The following is a 20486-nucleotide window of genomic DNA, read 5'->3' on the forward strand; positions in this document are numbered from 1 at the left end:
CACCTGAAGAGTGATTGCTGAACTCCACCTCCAGAATTTGATTTCAGAGATCTGGAGTGGCCAGAGATTTGCATTTCTAACTAGTTTCCAGGTGATGTTAATGCTGCTTGTCTTAGGACTATACTTTGAGAAGCACTGCCCTTGATTGTTTTTTTTGTAACTGAGATACTACCAAGATTTTCTTTAGTATTACGTAAGGTGATCAGTGATTATTATTAGGGCTTTCTTAGAGGGAGAAACAGAGGAGAGTTACTAGCTTCTTTCAGTTGTAAGGTATGCAGTTGTTAAAAAATGAAAAGATTGAGGGGAAACAATATTTTATGAATATCAACTTGATTTTCTTTACTATGTTTATAGTCACTAATAGGCAAACACAGCTGCCACTAATAGCCTGCTTTTCAAGTTATGGTCAGAAATGAGTAGTTGAGAAAAAACATAAGTAGCTAATAGATAGACATATTGTATTTTCAGAAGAAGGTAATATCAATAATCTCAGTAAGTACTTTGAAATCTTTAGCTAAAATCCTAATATTTTATAATATTGTCAGTTTTTTGTTTTAATTATGTTCCATTATTATGAAATTTTAGATTTTATTAAGGATATGTGTATCCCCATACACATTCATGTTTCATTTCATACTGTTTTATTACTAAGCTTATTTTGAGGGATAGAAATTATGTACTTTTTGAATTTTTTATTATTTCTCTATGTTAATTAGATTTATGAATTGTTAAATACTTATATACCTTTCTGATAACTAATGTTCTTTGTTTTTTAAAGCCACTGGATGTGGACAAAGATTCTTCTCTGGTGACTCTCTGTTATGGACTCTGTGTACTTGGACGGAGAGCTTTGGGGACTGCATCCCATCATATGTCCAGGTAAAGAAGGCATTTCTGTTCTGAGGAAGAGAGTATGGGAAGCTGTATAACCTAAATCTAAAATCATTTTTCATGGAAGCATGTATTCTATGCTAATTTATTGTAAAGTCTTTTTAGATTTTATATTTCTATATATCATCTTCTTAGACATAGTTGAGTTGTCCTAACTGGTTATTAAAATTCACACAATGTGGCTGGGCATCGTGACTTACGCCTGTAATCCCAGCACTTTGGGAGGCCGAGGTGAGTGGATCACCTGAGGTCAGGAGTTTGAGATCAGCCTGGCCAACATGGTGAAACCTCGTATCTACTAAAATATAAAAATTAGCCGGGCGTGGTGATGGGTGAGTGCCTGTAGTCCTGGCTACTCAGGAGGCTGAGGCAGGAGAAGTGCTTGAACCCAGGAAGCAGAGGTTGTAGTGAGCCAAGATGACACCACTGCACTCCACCCTGGGCAATAAGAGCAAACTCCGTCTCAAAAAAAAAAAAAAAAATTCACACATGTGGGTAGCCACTGATAATGAGAATATAATGAATTTAAGACATTTTAAAATATAACCACCCCATGAATTTTGATTGGTCTCCTCCTGTTTACATCTATTTTTTTTAATAAATTCATTTATTTCTATTTTTTCATATTTCCTTCCAGTCTTTGTCCAGGGTATTTATACGTTTGACATAGTCATGTATTAGATTTGGAAACTCTCAATCTAAACTGGATTTCCTAACATACACATCCAAATGAATCAGAATTAAGAAATACCACGTATTTTGAATTTTTTCTTTAATAACTACATGTTTTCCCTTAAGCTTTTTAAATTTATTTTAACTAATAGGCTCTTTGCCTATTGTTTATTTTCATGGACTCACTATTACAGTGGTTCATAAATAAGGGTCCCAGGTTGAATAGGCCCTATCTCTTGTGATTCTGGTTCAGGGTTCTGATGTTAGTTCCTGGAATCTGTATTTTTCAAAACACTCCCAGGTGATTCTGATGCACACCCAGATGTAAGAATCAGTGTCATGGAAGACCTTTGTCAAAACATGTGAACTTTTATCTCCAATCTTAACAGTAATTTAGAGTCATTCCTCTATGGATTGCATGCCCTATTTAAAGGAGATTTCCGTATTTCTTCAATTCGAGATGAATGGATCTTTGCTGACATGGAATTGCTAAGGAAAGTAGTAGTCCCTGGGATCCGTATGTCCATTAAACTTCATCAGGTAAGAAGATGAGATTTTTCTGATTCATTACTGGTGTTTGCTGATCCTTCTTCAAGTGACTTCGGTATTAGTTCATTCTCACGCTGCTATAAGGATTACCTGAGATTGGGTAATTTATAAAAGAAAGAGGTTTAATTGACTCACAGTTTCACAGGGGTAGGGAGGCCTTAGGAAACTTACAGTCATTCAGAAGGGGAAGCAGACACATCCTACTTCACATGTCAGCAGCAAGGAGAAGTGCTGAGTAAAAGTGGGGGGAAACCCCTTATAAAACCATCAGCTCTCATGAGAACTCACTCACTATCATGAGAACAGCAGCAGGGGGGTAACTGCTCCCATGATTCAGTTACCTCCCACCAGGCCCCTTTGAGGACACGTGGGGATTATGGGAACTACAATTCAAGATGAGATTTGGGTAAGGACACAACCAAACAATATCAACTTCCAAGTTATGTGTTTTAGGAACCTTTTGAGAAATATTCTGATCCGAATAAAAGAAAAATGTGATTTCATGACAAGATATTTTAAACTTTAAAACCTGAACCTATGTTTCTGATAGTAAATTTGAATATTAACGGTAGAGAGCGACTGATACAGGTATGAAATGTGAAGAAAAAGAAAAATTATTTATAAGCTATAAGTAAAGGTCTTTGGCCCCCATAATACTTGTTTTGACTTCATGTGATTGTAATTCCTGTCTATTTCTTGTATGAATATTAGCCAACTCTAAATGTAGTATAGTAACACTTCAGGAGTGTTACAAGTGCTGCTGTTACTGAATGATGAATTTCATTCCATGTGTTATATAGAATAATAGATGGTTAAGACAGACTTAGGCTTAGCTAAATATCTTAGTAGGGTAATGACATTAAAAGTGAACTCCACAATGCATTGTAAAGCCCTAGATCATTGCAAGGATATATTGTGAAATTAAGTACTGGCACTTGTTCCTGTAATCATTCCACGGGAAAATGGTTATCAAATCTGATGACAGAGACCCCACAATAAGACTCATTAAAGTGTATCCGCAGTGCTGAAATCTAATTGAATCTTTTGCTCCCAAATTGTGGCTTACTCTTCAAGTCATTTTAATATAATCTAAAGTGTGAGAATTAAGTTAACAATCTCACTTCCTTCAGGAACATTACTAATAAGGGATACATTATTTGAAAATCTCTGTGAAAAATGGAACACTGTTTGAGGATTATGGGGGAAATACTGATTTGGGATCAAATAGAATTGTCCATCTTCAGACTAGCTTTAGAGTTTTGAGACAAAATTCAATGCATTTTCAAAAAGATAATTACTTCAGATTAAAATGTTTTTAAAACTTAGAAATTTCTGGAAAGGTACCAAGTATATATCTGCTTTATAAGAAATACTCTCTTTTTTATAGCATAATTTTCTAATAGCTTCTGACAAACTTCTTTAATTAATAATAAGTGTTATGACAGATATTTTATCTCAACTTGTCTGAGATTAAACTGAGCACAGAATTTAAAGCTTCTGATGCCTTGGGTGCCTGCCCCTAGTCTCTTCTTACAAGCACTCTCTTGCCTATTGCTGCCAGGTCTCTTTCCTTAAATATTCCTTTGGCTGTGTCATTATTGCCAATATCAGTGATTCTCTACTTTATATTCTGGCCCAGCACACTTGGATATTGCACTCTCCCATCATTAGCCAGGACTGACAACAGTTATAAACAGGGAGGTGAGGTTGTAGAATTGGAACCCAGGAACCATGGAGGGCTGAGGGGAGGAGAAGAGGTGGAGAATGTAATGCAACCTAGAGAAGTTCCTTAATTCTGATATACCTTCTAGGAAGATGGAGATTGACCTATGAAGTCATAAACAACAACCATTTATTGATCATCACTTTGAGCAAGACATTGGGTTGTCTATGAGTATTTCTCAGGCAGGAAATTATAGATGTGTAAATCAGTACTAGTCATTGCCAAAGTTCACAGGCTCATGAAAATCCATAAAAGTGAACAATAGGCTTATATACTAAAATAAAGGATATATACATCTACCTTACAACCCAATAATTCTGCTTCTAGATGTTTACACAAGAGAATGAAAGTACAGTTGACCCTTGAACAACACAGGTTTGAACTTCATAGGTACATTTATACACAGATTGTTTTTCAGTAAATATATTGGAAACTTTTTTGGAGATTTGCAACAATTTGAAAAACATAAACTACAAAGCCTAGAAATAGCAATAAAATAAGACAAACTTAGGTATGTCATGAATGCATAAAAATAGATACTAGTTTGTTTTATAAGCTACCATAAAACATAGAAATCTATTATAAAAAGTTAAAATTTATCAAAACTTACAAAAACACTTATAGACTGTACATGGCACTATCTGCAGTTGAGAGAAATGTAAACAAACATAAAGATGCAGTATTAAATTTTAACTGCATAAAGTTAACTGTGGTATATATTAATATTATACCACTACAGTAATTTCATAGTCACCTTCTGTTGCTACTGCAGTGAGCTCAAATGGTGGGAGTATGCTTAAAATGCCATGTGACACTAATCATCTCTGTGTGAGCAGTTCACCTTTCCAGTCAATTGTGTATTTCAATAAAAAGTGATCTCTTGCAATTCTCATGTATTTCTCATTGTGTTTAGTGTGGTACCATAAACCTTGAATAACACCATGGGACCCATACAAAATGCCACTAGTGATGCTGAAAGGGCTCCCAAGAAGCAGAGAAAAGTTGTAACATTAAAAGGAAGGGTCCAGTTGCTTGATACATGCCATAGACTGAGGTCTGCAACTGTGGTTGCCCACCATTCCAACATAAGTGAATCCATCCTAGGGACCAGTGTGGAAAAAAAATTTGTGAAGCTTCCACTGTTACTACACCAGCAGCTGGAAAACCTTGCACATGTTACATAGTACCTTTTCATCTCGTGTTGAAAATACAGCTTTTATGTTGGATGCAGGATTGCTGTAAGAAAGGCGTGCCTATAAACACTAATATGATTCAAGAAAAAGCGAAGTCATTGTATGTCAAATTAAAGCAAAAGGAAGGTGAAGAATCTAAAGCTGGAGTTTAATGCCAGCAAAGGATGGCTCGATAATTTTAGAAAGAGCTTTGGCTTTAAAAATGTCAAGATAACAGGCGAAGCAGCTTCTGCCAAGGAAGAGGCAGCAAATGAATTCCCAGATGCCATTAAGAAAATCATTGAGGAGAAAGGATATCTGCCTGTATAGCTCTTTAATGCAGGTGAAAGTGCCCTATTCTGTGGCAGGAGTGGGGTTGGGGGAGCCACAAAGGACATTTTTTAGTAAGGAAGACAAGCAAGCACCAGAATTTAAGGCAGGAATGGGTAAGCTAAGTTTACCGTTTTGTGCAAATGCAGTGGGGTTTATGATCAGGGCTGTCTTTACCTATAAAGCCGCTGACTCCTAAATCTTGAAGGGAAAAGATAAACACTACCTGCTATTTTGATTGTACGAGAAGGCCTAGACAAAGAGAGCTTTCTTCCTGGATTGGTTCTACCAATGCCTTGTCCCTGAAGTCAGGAAGTGCCTTGCCAGTAAAGGACCTTTTAAAGTTCTTTTGATACTGGACAGTACCTTTGGCCACCCAGAACCTCATGAGTTCAACACTGAAGGTGTGTAAGTGGTCTCCTTGCCTCCAACAGCATCTCTAATTCAGCCTCCAGATCAAGGTATGATAAAGACTTTTAAGACTCATTGCACATGATACTCAATGGAAAGAATTGTCAGTGCTATGGAAGAGAACCCTGAAAGAACATCATGAAGGTCTAGAAAGATTACACCATTGAAGATGCCATTTTTGTTGTAGAAAAAGCCGTGAAAGCCATCAAACCCAAAATAATAAATTTCTGCTAAAGAAAACTGTGTCCAGATGTTGTACATGACTTCACAGGATTTATGACAGAACCAATCAAGGAAATCATGAAAGAGATTATGCATACGGAGAAAAAAAAAGTAGGGGATGAGGGATTACAAGGTGTGACTCTTGGAGAAATTCAAAAGCTATTAAACACCCCACCAGAAGTATTAACAGAAGATGACTTGATGGAGATGAGTGCTCCCAAACCAGTGCCAGATGATGTGGAAGACAAAGAAGCAGTGCCGGAAAACAAGTTGACTTTACACAGTCTGGCGGAATGATTCTGATTATTCAAGACTGCTTTTGACTTATTTTACAGCATGAACCCTTCTGTGATATGGGCACTAAAACTAAAGCAAAAGGTAGAAGAAGAATTGGTCCTATATGGAAGCATTCTTAAATGAAAAAGGAAAAATGTCAGAAAAGTGTAATGTTTTTGGTAAAATTACACCAAGTGTGCCTGCTTCCCTTTCCTCTCCTTCACCTCCTCCACCTCTGCCACCTCTGAGATGAGACTGCCAAGACCAACCCCTCCTTTTCCTCTTTCTCAGCCTAGTCCAAATGTGAAGGTGACAAAGTTGAAGAACTTAATGATGATCCACTTCCACTTGATGAACAGTAAATGTATTTTCTCTTCCTTATGATTTTCTTAATATTTTCTATTCTCTAGCTTACATTATTATAAGAATACAGTATATAATATATATAAAATACAAGATATGTGTTAATTGACTATATTATTGGAAAGGCTTCCAGTCAACAGTAAGATGTTTGTAGTTAACATTTTTGGGGAGTCAAAGGCTATACATGGATTTTAGAGTGCATAGGGAGTAGGCACCCCTAACCCCTGCATTGTTCCAGGGTCAACTGCATATGTCTACACAAAGACTTAAACACAGTTTATAGAGTTTTTATTCATAATAACCTCCAACTGGAAACTACTCAAATGTCCATCAGCAGACAGGCATACCAATTATGGTATATTCACACAACAGAATATTACTCAGGAATAAAAAGAACTAATAACAAACAGCAGATCAGTGGTTGCTTGGAGTTTAGAGAGTAAATGCAAGAGGCAGGATGGAAATGCTCTCTATCCAGATTGCAGCAGTGGTTACCTGGGTATGCACATTTGTCAAGATGCATCTAACTGTACACTTCAAATGGGTAAATTTTATTATAAATTGTATTTCAAACTTGACTTTTAAAAAGATTCTGTTTCCAGAAAGCTGAAAATATAAAATTTCTATTAACCTTTGCCTTTCAGACATGGTCTTTGATAATGTACTTTTAGTATTTCATAGGTGTTTTTGAATTTTTTTCTTTCTAGTTCTTTCCCCACCTCCCTCCAACCTTATGTATTATATGTGCTTACTTTCTGTTAATTAAAACTGTTATGATCTGCTGGATGTGGTGCCTAATGCCTGTAATCCCAACATGTTGGGAGGCCGGTGTGGGAGGATCTCTTGAGGCCAGGAGTTTGAGACCAGCCTGGTCAACATAGTGAGACTACGTCTCTGCAAAAAAGAAACATAAATATTAGCCAGGCAGGGTATCGCATGCCTTTAGTCCAAGCTACTTGGGAAACTGAGATGGGAGATTGCTTGAGTCCAAGAGTTTGAGGTTACAGTGAGCTATGATTGTGTTGCTGCACTCCAGCCTGAGCAACAGAGCGAAACCTTGTTTCTAAAAAAAACCCCAATAAGAAACTGTTATGATCTGTGTAGTATTTACTATTGCATAGTGCCCTACATGTACACAGTACTTTCATATGCATTAGATCACCACGACCCAGAAAGTTATTTTCATCCCAGTTTTGTAGAAGATTAATAAAAACTCAGATTAAGCAAATTGCTTTTTTCTTCTGTTCTCTTTCTCATCCTCAGGAAAATATCTTTCCTCATTATTTATTTTCCTTTGTTATTAGTACTCTTTGAGGATTACATAATTGTTAGAACCAAAATAAACCAATCAAAATCCAAATGAGTTTACATATGATAATGTGCTGAAAATTTTACAGTCTGTGATATCCTTGAGGACAAAAATAATTTCTAATTAATCTTTATACTCCTTGCTTGGTACAGTGGCCTGTAAATGTTTTTTTAATGAATGAGTTTCATTGTTCTAAAAAAGTAGTATATCCTGTGCATATGTTTATAACATTTCAAGTATATTCCTAAAATTCTTCTGAAAACTTTTACCAGTAAAACTGATAACATTATCTCTTTAATATTCTTAAAAAGTAAACATTACCCAATAATAAACATCTTTTCATCACTCCATATTCTTGTACAGTACCCCCAAGAAGCAATCACTGCCAGTAATTTGATATATATTTTCTGATTTCTTCTAAGCACATATATTTCCATCTACATGTGTGATATGTTCCTTTTTAAAAATGCAATTTTGCTAGACAAATTAATTGTAACATGCCATTTTTTTCATTTAATATGACATGGACATCTTTCCAAATTACCACATACAGAGGCATCTCACAGTTTTCAGTGTACGTAGAACTTTACATTCATTCAACCATTTTAAAGCCAGTGAAACGAGATTTTTAAACAAGATTCAACATTTTCCACTTGGGGAATGCCTGATAATTTCCAACTTTTTGTTCATTTTCTTAAGAATATGGTTATTGGCCAGGTATAGTGGGTTTCGCCTGTAACCCCAGCACTTTGAGAGGCCGAGGCAGGAGGAGGATCACTTCAGCCTGGGTGTTTGAGATCACCCTGCGCAACATAGCAAGACCCCGTCTCTACAAAAAGTTTTTTTAAAAATTAGCTGGCATGGGGGTGTGTGCCTGTACTCAGGAGACTAAAGTGAGAGGATTACTTGAGCAAAGGCGGTCAGGGTTGCAGTGAGCTACGATCATGCCATTGCACTCCAGCCTGGGTGACAAAGCGATACCCTGTCTCAAAAAAAAAAAAATAGAAAAAGTAATAAAAATATTATTGCCGGCCGGGCGCGGTGGCTCAAGCCTGTAATCCCAGCACTTTGGGAGGCCGAGGCGGGTGGATCACGAGGTCAAGCGATCGAGACCATCTTGGTCAACATGGTGAAACCCCGTCTCTACTAATACAAAAAATTAGCTGGGCACAGTGGCGCGTGCCTGTAATCCCAGCTACTCAGGAGGCTGAGGTAGGAGAATTGCCTGAACCCAGGAGGCAGAGATTGCGGTGAGCCGAGATCGCGCCATTGCGCTCCAGCCTGGGTATCAAGAGCGAAACTCCGTCTCAAAAAAAAAAAAAAAAAAAAAAAAAAAATTATTGCCTATGTCTGGACTTTTTTTTTTTTTTCATTCAACTAATTGTAAAAATACTACTCTACAAAGATGGCATTGCTTTCCTAATAGAACTATTTGCTAAAAGACAGCACATCATATGACATCTTGGCTATCTGCTTGTATAGGAAAATGTGAATTCAGTATTTAAAAGAAAAATTAGGAGAGTTGGTGTACGATATACAGAAGTGAAGAACTGCTTATCGCTTTATTACGAATGCTGTCTTAGATCAAGCAGTGTAGAAACAGGTTAGAGTCCAGGATTCTCATGCAAGAGATTAATTGAGGGGCACACTCAAGAAGTGTTTGTAAAGAAGTGTTAGAAGTGGATGGAAAAGGGAAGTAGCTAAGCAAAATGTGTTTTAGCTGAATTCTGGCCTTAGCTGGATTCTAGAAGAAATTCTGAAATTAGCAATATCTCCAAAACTTATGCTGTGTACCTCCTTACTTTCCACCTCATACAGAGAAGGATGTGCCCCCCCGCCCAGTCCCGGCATTTCCTACACAGGCAGTTCCTTAGCTAAAGGCAATTCCTAGAAGAGGGGAACCTTCTAAGAATTATGCTAATTTGCTTAGGATAATGACCTCCATCCACATCCATATTGCTGCAGAAGGAAGCGACTTAATTGTTTTTTATAGCTGCGTGGTATTCCATGGTGTATATATACATTATTGCCTTGATTCATTTCACCATTGATGGGCACCTAGGTTGATTCTGCATCTTTGCTATTGTTAATGGTGTTGCAGTGAACGTAAGAGTATATGTGTATTTTTGGTAGAACAACTTAACTTTCTTTTGGATATATACTGGTAATGGGATTGCTGGGTCAAATGGTAGTTCTGTTTGTCTATTTGAGAAATCTCCAAACTGCTTTCCACAGTGACTGAACTAATACGCATTTCAACACTGTATACGCATTCCCTTTTCTCCTCAGCCTCGCTAGCCTCTGTTGTTTCTTGACTTTTTAATAATAGTCATCCTGACTGGTATGAGATGGTGGTTTTGATTTGCATTTCTTTGATGATTTGTCTTGTTGAGCTTTTTTTTACACATTTGTTTGCTGTGTGTATGTCTTATTTTGAGGAGTGTCTGTTCTTGTCTTTTGCCCACTTTTTAATGGGGTTGTTTTTTGCTTATTGAATTAAGTTCCTTATAGATTCTGGGTACTAGACCATTGTCAGATACATAGTTGTGAATAATTTCTCCCCTCCTGTAGGTTGTCAGTTTAACTTTGTTGACATCTTCTTTTCCTGTGCAGAAGCTCTTCAGTTTAATTAGGTCTCATTTGTCAGTTTTTGGTTTTGTTGCAATTGCTTTTGAGGACTCAGTCATAAATTATTTACCAAGGCTGATGTCCAACATGGTGCTTCCTAGATTTTCTTCTAGGATTCTTATATTTTTAGGTATTACATTTAAATCTTTAATCCATCTTGAGTTAATATTTGTATATGATGAAAGGTAGGAGTCCAGTTTCATTTTGCAAATGGCTAGCCAGCTACCCTAGCACCATTTATTGAATAGGGAATCCTTTCTCCATTGCATATTGTTGACAACTTTGTTGAAGCTCAGATGGCTGCAGGTGTACAGCTTTATTTCTGGATTCTTCAGTCTGTTCCATTGGTTTGTGTGTCTGTCTTTTACCTGTATCATGCTGTTTTGATCACTGTAGCCTTATAATTTGAAGTCAGGTAATGTGATACCTTTGGCTTTGTTCTTTTTATTTATAATTGTTTGGCTGTTCAGGCTCTTTTTTTGGTTCTATATAATTTTAGAATAGTTTTTTTCTAATTCTGTGAAAAATTACATTGGTAGCTTGATAGGAATGGTGTTGAAGCTGTAGATTGCTTTGGGCAGTATAATCATTTTAACAGTATTGATTTTATCTGGTCCATAACCCATGGAATGTTTTTCCATTTGTGTCATGTCTGATTTCCTTCAGCAGTGTTTTGTAGTTCTCTTTGTAGAGATCTTTTACCTCCTTGGTTAGATGTATTCTAGTGTGTGTGTTTGTGTTTATGCATTGTAGATGGGATTGCGTTATTGATTTGGTTCTCAGCTTGAATGTTACTGGTTTGTAGAAATGCTACTGATTTTTGTACACTGATTTTGTATCCTGAAACTTGATTGAAGTCATTTATCAGTTTTAGGAGCCTTTTGGTAGAGTTTTCTAGGTTCTCTAGGTATAGAATCATATTCGCAGCAAAGAGAGATACTTTGACTTATTTTCCTATTTGAATGCCTTTTTTTCTTTCTCCTGCCTGATTGCTGTGGCTAGGACTTCAGTACTGTGTTGGATAAGAGCGGTGAGAGTGGACATCCTTGTTTTGTTCTGGTTCTCAAGGAGGGTCCTTCCAGCTTTTGCCCATTCAGTATGATTGCTATGGGTTTGTCATAGATGATTATTTTGAGGTTGTTCCTCCAATGCCTAGTTTGTTGAGGGTTTTTAACATGAAGGGGTGTCAGGTTTTATCAAAAGCTTTCTCTTCATCTGTTGAGCTGATTATATAGATTTTGTTTTTAATTTTGTTTATGTGGTGAATCACTTTTATTGACTTGTATATTGTTGAACCACCCTTGCATCCCAGGCATGAAGCCTACCTGATTGTGGTAAAGTAACTTTCAAGTGCTGCTGGATTCAGTTCACTAGTATTCTGTTGAGGACTTTTGTATGTATGTTCATCAGGATATTGGCCTGTAGTTTTCTTTTTTCATTGTGTTTTTGCCAGGTTTTTGGTATCAGGATGATGCTGGTTTCATAGAATGAGTTGGGGAGGATTCCTTCCTTGTTCTTTTTTTTTTTTCTGTAGCGGGGTGGGGTGATAGTTTCCTTAGAATTGGTACCAACTCTTCTTTGTACATTTAGTAAATTCAACTGTGAATGCATCTCATCTGGGGCTTTTTGGTTGGTAGGTTTTTTTTTTTTTTTTATGGATTCAGTTTCAGAACTCAATATTTGTCTGTTCAGGGTTTTGATTTCTTCTTGATTTAATCTTGGGAGACTGTGTCTTTCTAGGAATTTATCCATTTCCTCTAGATTTTCTAGCTTGTGTGCATAGAGCTTTTCGTAATAGTTTCTGATGATCTTTTGTATTTCTGTAGAATCAGTTGTAATGTCACCTTTGTCATTTCTGATTGTGCTTATTTGGATCTTCTTTCTTTTCTTTGCTTAGCTAGTGGTCTGTTCTTGTTTATCCTCTCAAAAAACCAACTTTTGGTTTCATTGATTCTTTGTATGCATCTTTGTGTCTCAATTTTCTTGAGTTCTGGTCTCATTTCTTTTCTTCTGCTAACTTTGGAATTAGTTTGTTCTTGTTTTTCTAGTTCCTCCAGGTGTGGTGTTAGATTGTTAATTTGAGATCTTTCTAACTTTTTGATAAGGGCAATTAGCACTATAAACTTTCCTCTTAACACTGCCTTTGCTGCATCCTGGAGGTTTTGCCATGTTGAGTCTCTGTTTTCGTTTATTTCAAATAATTTTTTAAATTTCTGCTTTACTTTCATTTCTTTACACAAAAGTCATTCACGAGGAAGTTGTTTAATTTCCATGTAGTTGTGTGGTTTTTGAGAGACCTTCTTGGTATTGATTTCTGTTTTTATTCCACTGTGGCCCCAGAGTATGGTTACTATGATTTTGATTTTTTTTAATTTATTGAAATTTGCTTTTTGGCCAAGCATGTGGTCAATCACAGTGTATGTTCTATGTGCAGATGAAAATAATGTATATTCTATGGTTGATGGGTGGAGTATTCTGTAGACGTCTATTAGATCCAGTTGGCCAAGTGTCAAATTTAAATCCAGAATTTCTTTGTTAGTATTTTGTCTCAATGATCTAACACTATCAGTGGGGTGTTGAAGTCCCCTACTATTACTATGTGGCTAATTATTTTTGTAGGCCAAGAAAACCTTGTTTTATGAATTTGGGTGCTCCAATATTGGGTGCATATGTATGTAGGATAGTTATGTCTTCTTGTTAAATTGAACCCTCTATCATTATGTAATGACCTTTTGTGTCCATTTTTACTGTTAAAGCCTATTTTATCTGATATAGGAATAATGACCCCTGCACTTTTTTGTTTTCTATTTGCATGATAAATCTTTCTCCGATGGCCAGGTGCAGTGCCTCACACCTGTAATCCCAGCACTTTGGGAGGCTGAAGTGGAGAGATCATGAGGTCAGGAGATCAAGACCATCCTGGCCAACATGGTGAAACTCCATCTCTACTAAACATACAAAAAGTAGCCAGGCATGGCAGCACGCACCTATAGTCCCAGCTATTCGGGAGACTGAGGCAGGAGAATTGCTTGAACCTGGGAGGTAGACGTTGCGGTGAGCTAAGATCATGCCATTGCACTCCAGCCTGGGCAACATTAAGCAAAACTCTATCTAAAAAAAAAAAATCTTTCTCCAGCTATTTACTTTGTGCCTGTCAGTGTCATTGCATGTGAGATGGGTCTCCTGAAGACACCAGGCAAATGAATCTTTTTTTTTTTAATCTGTCTTGCAACTCTGTGTCTTTTAAGTGGGGTGTTTAGACCATTTACCTTCAAGGTTAATATTGTTATGTGAGACTTTGGTCCTATCATGAAGTAGTTAGCTGGTTGCTTCATAGTTCTACTGTGTGGTTGCTTTATAGGGTCTGTGGGCTATGTACTTAAGTAAGTGTGTTTTTGTGGTAGCAGGTATTATTTTTTTGTTTCTATGTTTAGAACTCCCTTAAGGATCTCTTGTAAGGCTGGTCAAGTGGTAATAAATATCCTTAGCACTTGCTTGTCTGGAAAAGATTGTATTTCTCCTTCACTTACGAAACTTAGTTTGGCAGGATATGAAATTATTGGTGGGAATTTCTTTAAGAATGCTAAAAACAGGCCCCAATCTCTCCTGGCTTATAAAGTTTCTTCTGAGAAATCTACTATTAACTTGATGGGGTTCCCTTTGTGTGATCTGACCTTTTTCTCTAGCTGCCTTGAAGATTTTTTTCTTTAGTGTTGACCTTAGACACCTGGTGACTATGCCTGATGATGTTCAGTTTTTATAATACCTCATAGCTGTTCTCAGATTTCTTGTACCTGGATGTCTACCTTTCTAGCAAGATTAGGGAAATACTCTTGAGTTATTCCCTCAAATGTGTTTGTCAGGTTGTTTACTTTTCTACCTCCTCTCTCAGGAATGTCATTAATCGGTAAGTTTGGTTGCTTTACATAATTCCATATTCCTCAAAGACTCTGTTAATTTCTTTTATTCTTTTTTCTTTGTTTTATCTAACTGAGTTATTTCAGAATACCAGTCTTCAAGGTCCAAAATCTTCTGCCTGGCATTTACTAAATTCCTAAACTTAGGAAGCAACTATGCCTCTGTAAGCTTCAGTTTTTAAACATGTAAAATGCAGGTATTATCTACTCAACTACTTGACAAGATTGTTGTAAGATTCCAATGAAATAATGTTTTGTAGAACATTTTACACGTTGAAGCATTACTTATGGGTACAGTATTATCTCACATATCTCAACCCCCCAGCTAACAGGCTGTATCCTTAAGGGTATTCCCTTCTCGCTGTCATTCTTCTCCTTTCACATAGCACAAATTCTGGTCAGTTGACTTGACTGCAAATGGGTTACTTTACCTGGATACAGAAATTTGTCAACCTCCCGACTATAAATATGAAAGCAGCTTATAATATTTACATTTATTTAATATACCATTTCAAAACTATAGATTTGTGTTATGAGTATTTCAGTATATGTCCTGTCCCTGTTAATGTGTAGTTTTATAATAGAGAGATACATTTTATATACTTCTTTGTTTCATCCATGCTACCTGCCATAGAGTCTTGTACATGGTGGATACTGAATAACTATCAAATGAATGAGTAGTTATTAAGACCAAGAGGCTTTTCAGAGAAAACTTTACCAACCTCTCTAGGACTAGGACCCCAAATCTGTGCTCAAACCCATGGCTTTGAGCCGTATCTTAACTAGGTAAGAGACAGGATAAAGTGGTATATTAGAACCCGTTCTAGAGATATGGCTTTATATGAAAAGTATCTAGTTAAAAGGAAACACAATCTAGAGACCTTATATAGTTTTAGTCTTACTTACTTAATAGTGAAATAATCCTTCAACAGAAAAAAATAATGATCAAAGATAAGAAAAACCAACTTGAAAAAGAAAAACAAAGAAAACATAAAAACCAGAAATGATATTTATTCCTCTAGAACTTAGAGGAGAGGGTTGAATTAAGGAATTTATAAAAATAGTATAGCAGTAATGAGCTAATTCCTAACCTGGTTATGATTAAGAATCTATAATTTATCTCTAATAATATTAACATGCATGGAAGTATTCATATTAAACCAGTTTTTAAGAACTTTTACTTAGTAACTATAGAAGTTATCATCAATTCTCTTATTTTCCTTTAAAAATTTATATATTATTTTTGTGTTTAGGATCATTTTACTTCTCCAGATGAATATGATGACCCTACTGTGCTCTATGAAGCCATTGTATCTCATGAGAAAAACCTTGTAATAGCCCACGAAGGGGACCCTGCATGGCGGAGCGCAGTACTTGCCAACTCTCCCTCCTTGCTTGCTCTGCGGCATGTCATGGATGATGGCACCAATGAATATAAAATCATCATGCTCAACAGACGCTACCTGAGCTTCAGAGTCATTAAAGTAAGTGAGGTATTATTTGTGTCCAAAAAATAGAAGTTGAATAACTTGATCTAAACTTTTTTTTTTTGAGGCAGAGTCTCACTGTGTGGCCCAGGCTGGAGTGCAGTGGCATGATCATGACTCACTGCAGTCTCTCAACCTCCCTCAGCTCAGGTGATCCTCCACCTCACCCTTTCAAGAAGCTGGGACTACAGGCATGCACCACCATGCCTGGCTAATTTTTGTGTTTTCTGGAGACGGGGTTTTGCTGTGTTGCCCAGGCTGGTCTCGAACTCCTGGGCTCAAGTGATCCTCCTGACTCAGCCTCCCAAAGTGGTACAATTACAGGTGTGAGCCACTGCACCCAGCCTTGATCTAAACTTTTAAAAAGTGATTGAAAGTATTTTCACAGAAAAAATGTAATGCCCATACTACATTAGTCTTTGTTGTTTATGAGCACTTAATTTGACTTAGTTTTTTCAGTACTTAATTCTGTCCTCTGAAAGTTTCTCATATGCCTTAAAGCCTTAAAATTTTTGGTTATTTCAGTTTTGACAGTTTTTTATCCATTAAATGGCAGATCTTATATCTTTTATATATGCAATTTGGGCAGCATCTCTTTGTAAAAAGTCAGCACCATATTGCTAATATGATATGATTCCTAGGTTGCAAAATGATAGCATACTATGTACTTAATAGACATCAGAAGTTAAATAGTTCATTCTAACTTTTCCTTGTTTTTATAAACATCTCAGGGCTTTAAGAGGCTTAATTTCTGAAATTTTATTTTGATAGTTTGTAGTTGTTTTTTAAATTTACATTATTTAATCAACCGATAAATGTTATAAACATTTTTTCAACCCTAAATATTTATCTCTCGTTTCTATAAAAGATGTCTATTGTCTTATTTATAAAATTGAGTGCTTTGCCAATTTAAAAAACTAAATTGACTTCATTTACTTGATACTTTTAAAGAGAGAGCATGAAGAAAGAGCTCTGTAGATGCTTATTATTTAGCAACCTGCTAATGACAAAGGGAAATTGGTTACCTCTTAAACGTGCCCTACTTGTATTTGTTTCCTGCTTTTCACAACTAGTTATTGTAATATCTTTTGTATTCCTCCCATTTCTGCTCTTCTGTTTGTGTGAATTTTATTCTTGGCCCCTTGACCTGATTCCCTTGTGTTCTGGTTTTCAGGTGAATAAGGAATGTGTCCGAGGTCTTTGGGCGGGTCAACAGCAGGAGCTTGTTTTTCTACGTAACCGTAACCCAGAGAGAGGTAGCATCCAAAATGCAAAGCAAGCCCTGAGAAACATGATAAACTCATCTTGTGATCAACCTATTGGCTACCCAATCTTTGTCTCACCCCTGACAACTTCTTACTCCGACAGCCACGAACAGCTTAAAGACATTCTTGGGGGTCCTATCAGCTTGGGAAATATCAGGAATTTCATAGTGTCAACCTGGCACAGGTGAGCCAAAGGGTTGAATTATTCAGTGCTGGTGTATCCCTGACCCTCTTAATCTAGGCATGTGCAGTAGCGTCACCTGGGAAGCTTGTAGAAAAAAACCACAGGTGCCATGGTACATTATGAACCCATTATTTCTTAACTTCAAGAAGTGGAATCTGAGCATTCTTATCAAAATCTTATTAGATAAATCTGATGTATAACCGTGGTTAAGAACCATTGTTCTGTTACTTGATAGAATCTTGGAAAATTCTCTTTATTTAATTTTTTTTTTTAATTTCTGTTGTACATTGCCACTATTAGAATATGTGGGTATTTGTTCTATACAGATGGGGAATTAAGAAAAACAACATGTAAGTGGATTACTTTTTCTAGTTTACCATTCTGTTTCAACACTAGGGGGAGCACTCTGTACGTGTTGAGACTTGATAGCAATGCAGAGATACTGCTGCCTTTTTAACAATACATTCTTACTCAGATCTGAAATCTAGAGTGTTTTCAAGTATTCACATGAATTTTTTCTCTGTCTTTTGTCTAGTAAATGATGATGTCTGGAGTAGGAACATCATAGTTTGGATAGTGAAGAAACTTTGCAGAACATTATTTTCCTTTTCTTAAGAGTTGTTCAGATTCTTATATGTAGCTTAAGGAAAACCAAATCTGGCAAATAAAGCAGCAAACTCTCAAATGTTTAATCTCTGCCCAAACAGAAGGCACAATATCAGCCATTAGAGTATTCAAAGAAATTTTCTTTCCAAAAAATATTTAATATATTATAATTACCTTAAAGAAATTCTTTCCCTCTAAGAAAAATGGCATAGAATGCCCAATTGTCCTTGTTTGCTTAATCACTCTCCATTTTTAAAAAATAGGAAAAATGATTTCAGCACCTCTTTTCAAGTACACTATATTAACAGTATAAATAAATTAGGTTTTCAGGGGTTACATACTTCAGAGTAACTGAACAGACATTGGCACTGGTAAGAATGCTGTTTCTAGGCTGGGCATAGTGGCTCACACCTGTAACCCCAGCACTTTGGCAGGCCGAGGTGGGCAGATCGCAAGGCTAACATGGTGAAACCCCATCTCTACTAAAAGTACAAAAATTAGCTGGGTGTGGTGGCAGGTGCCTGTAGTCCCAGCTACTTGAGAGGTTGAGGCAAGAGAATCGCTTGAATCAGGAGGCAGAGGTTGCAGTGAGCTGAGATCACACCACTGCACTCCAGCCTGGCAACAGAGTAAGACTCGGTCTTGGAATAAAAAGAACAACAACAACAACAATTCTGTTTCCAGCTGTGACTTTTTTTTTTTTTGAAATTTAATTAAATGAAAAAGTTACAAAAATTTCTAAACAGTTAGCTGATTATACAGAATGCATTCAGCCATGAGAAACTTTTTTTTAATTTTTATTGTACTTTAAGTTCTGGGGTACATACATGTGCAGATCTTGCAGGATTGTTGCATAGGTATACACACATGCCATGGTGGTTTGCTGTCTCCATCCCCTGTCACCTACATCAGGCATTTCTCCCAGTGTTATCCCTCCCCAACCTCCCCGCACCCCCAACCATCCCTCCCCTAGCGCCCCAACCCCCAACATACCCCACTGTGTGATGTTCCCCTCCTTGTGCCCATGTGTTCTCATTGTTCAACACCTGCCTGTGAGTGAAAACGTGTGGTGTTTGGTTTTCTTTTCTTGTGTCAGTTTGCTGAGAATGATGGTTTCCAGATTCATCCACATCCCTGCAAAGGACATGACATTGCTTTTTATGGCTACATAGTATTCCATGGTGCATATGTGCCACATTTTCTTTGTCCAGTCTATCATTGATGGGCATTTAAGTTGGTTCCAGGTCTTTGCTATTGTAAACAGTGCTGCAATGAACATATGTGTGCATGTGCCTTTGTAATAGAACAATTTATAATCCTTTGGGTATATACCCAGTAATAGGATTGCTGGGTCAAATGGAATTTCTATTTCTAGGTCCTTGAGGAATTGCCACACTATCTTCCACAATGGTTGAACGAATTTACACTCCCACCAACAGTGTAAAAGCGTTCCTATTTCTCCACATCCTCTCCAGCATCTGTTGTCTCCAGATTTTTTAATGATCACCATTCTAACTGGCGTGAGATGGTATCTCACTGTGGTTTTGATTTGCATTTCTCTAATGACCAGTGGTGATGAGCATTTTTTCATATGTTTGTTGGCCTCATGTATGTCTTCTTTTGAAAAGTGTCTGTTCATATCCTTTGCCCACTTTTGAATGGGTTTGTTTGTTTTACAAGAAAATCTGTTTTAGTTTCTTGTAGATTCTGAATATTAGCCCTTTGTCAGATGGGTAGATTGCAAAAATTTTTTTTCCCATTCTGTTGGTTGCTGGTAATGATTGTTTCTTTCGCTGTGAAGAAGCTCTTAAGTTTAATTAGATCCCATTTGTCTCTTTTGGCTTTTGTTGCCATTGCTTTTGGTGTTTTAATCATGAAGTCCTTGCCTATACCTATGTCCTGAATGGTTTTGCCTAGGTTTTCTTCTAGGGTTTTTATGGTGTTAGGTCTCATGTTTAAGTCTTTAATCCATCTGAAGTTAATTTTAGTGTAAGGTGTAAGGAAGGGGTCCAGTTTCTGTTTTGCGCACATGGCTAGCCAGTTATGCCAACACCATTTATTAAACAGGGAATCCTTTCCCCATGGCTTGTTTTTGTCAGGTTTGTCAAAGATCAGATAGTTGTAGATGTGTGGCGTTGCTTCTGAGGCCTCTGTTCTGTTCCATTGGTCTATATCTCTGTTTTGGTACCAGTACCATGCTGTTTTGATGTTAATGGTACAACTGAGTTATATACAGTTCTTTATCGTGGTGCAGGACACATAATAGAGTATATAAAAGTGAAGTAAATTGGAAGGATTTGAGATAGTGAATGAGAGTTATAGTTCTTAATCCATTCTTTGAAAATGTGTAAGTTTTTTTGTTCCTAATATTGATTGCACCATAAAGACTTAAAAGGTAAACATTAGTAGCATTAATAGTTCAGAATAGCTGGAAAAAGAATAAAATACCCATTTTGAAGTGATCTTGGGATAATGTTT

At 36.8% G+C, this 20486-nt stretch overlaps 1 protein-coding gene across 5 annotated transcripts in view; it reads left to right on the plus strand.

Annotated features, from left to right (window-relative positions):
• Positions 1-20486, plus strand: part of PCNX1 (pecanex 1) — a 208747-nt gene that overhangs the window by 178571 nt on the left and 9690 nt on the right. For all 5 annotated transcript variants that reach the window (XM_021675042.2, XM_021675043.2, XM_012438164.3 and 2 more), the window contains 4 exons: positions 782-882; positions 1956-2106; positions 15720-15950; positions 17128-17402. In XM_021675042.2, coding sequence (XP_021530717.2) covers positions 782-882; positions 1956-2106; positions 15720-15950; positions 17128-17402 — 758 coding nt within the window. The remainder of the gene's footprint in view (positions 1-781; positions 883-1955; positions 2107-15719; positions 15951-17127; positions 17403-20486) is intronic.

Source organism: Aotus nancymaae, unplaced genomic scaffold (genome assembly GCF_030222135.1).
Source record: "Aotus nancymaae isolate 86718 unplaced genomic scaffold, 86718_ANA_hifiasm-v0.15.2.pri h1tg000011l, whole genome shotgun sequence".
Classification (NCBI taxonomy): Eukaryota; Metazoa; Chordata; class Mammalia; order Primates; family Aotidae; genus Aotus; species Aotus nancymaae.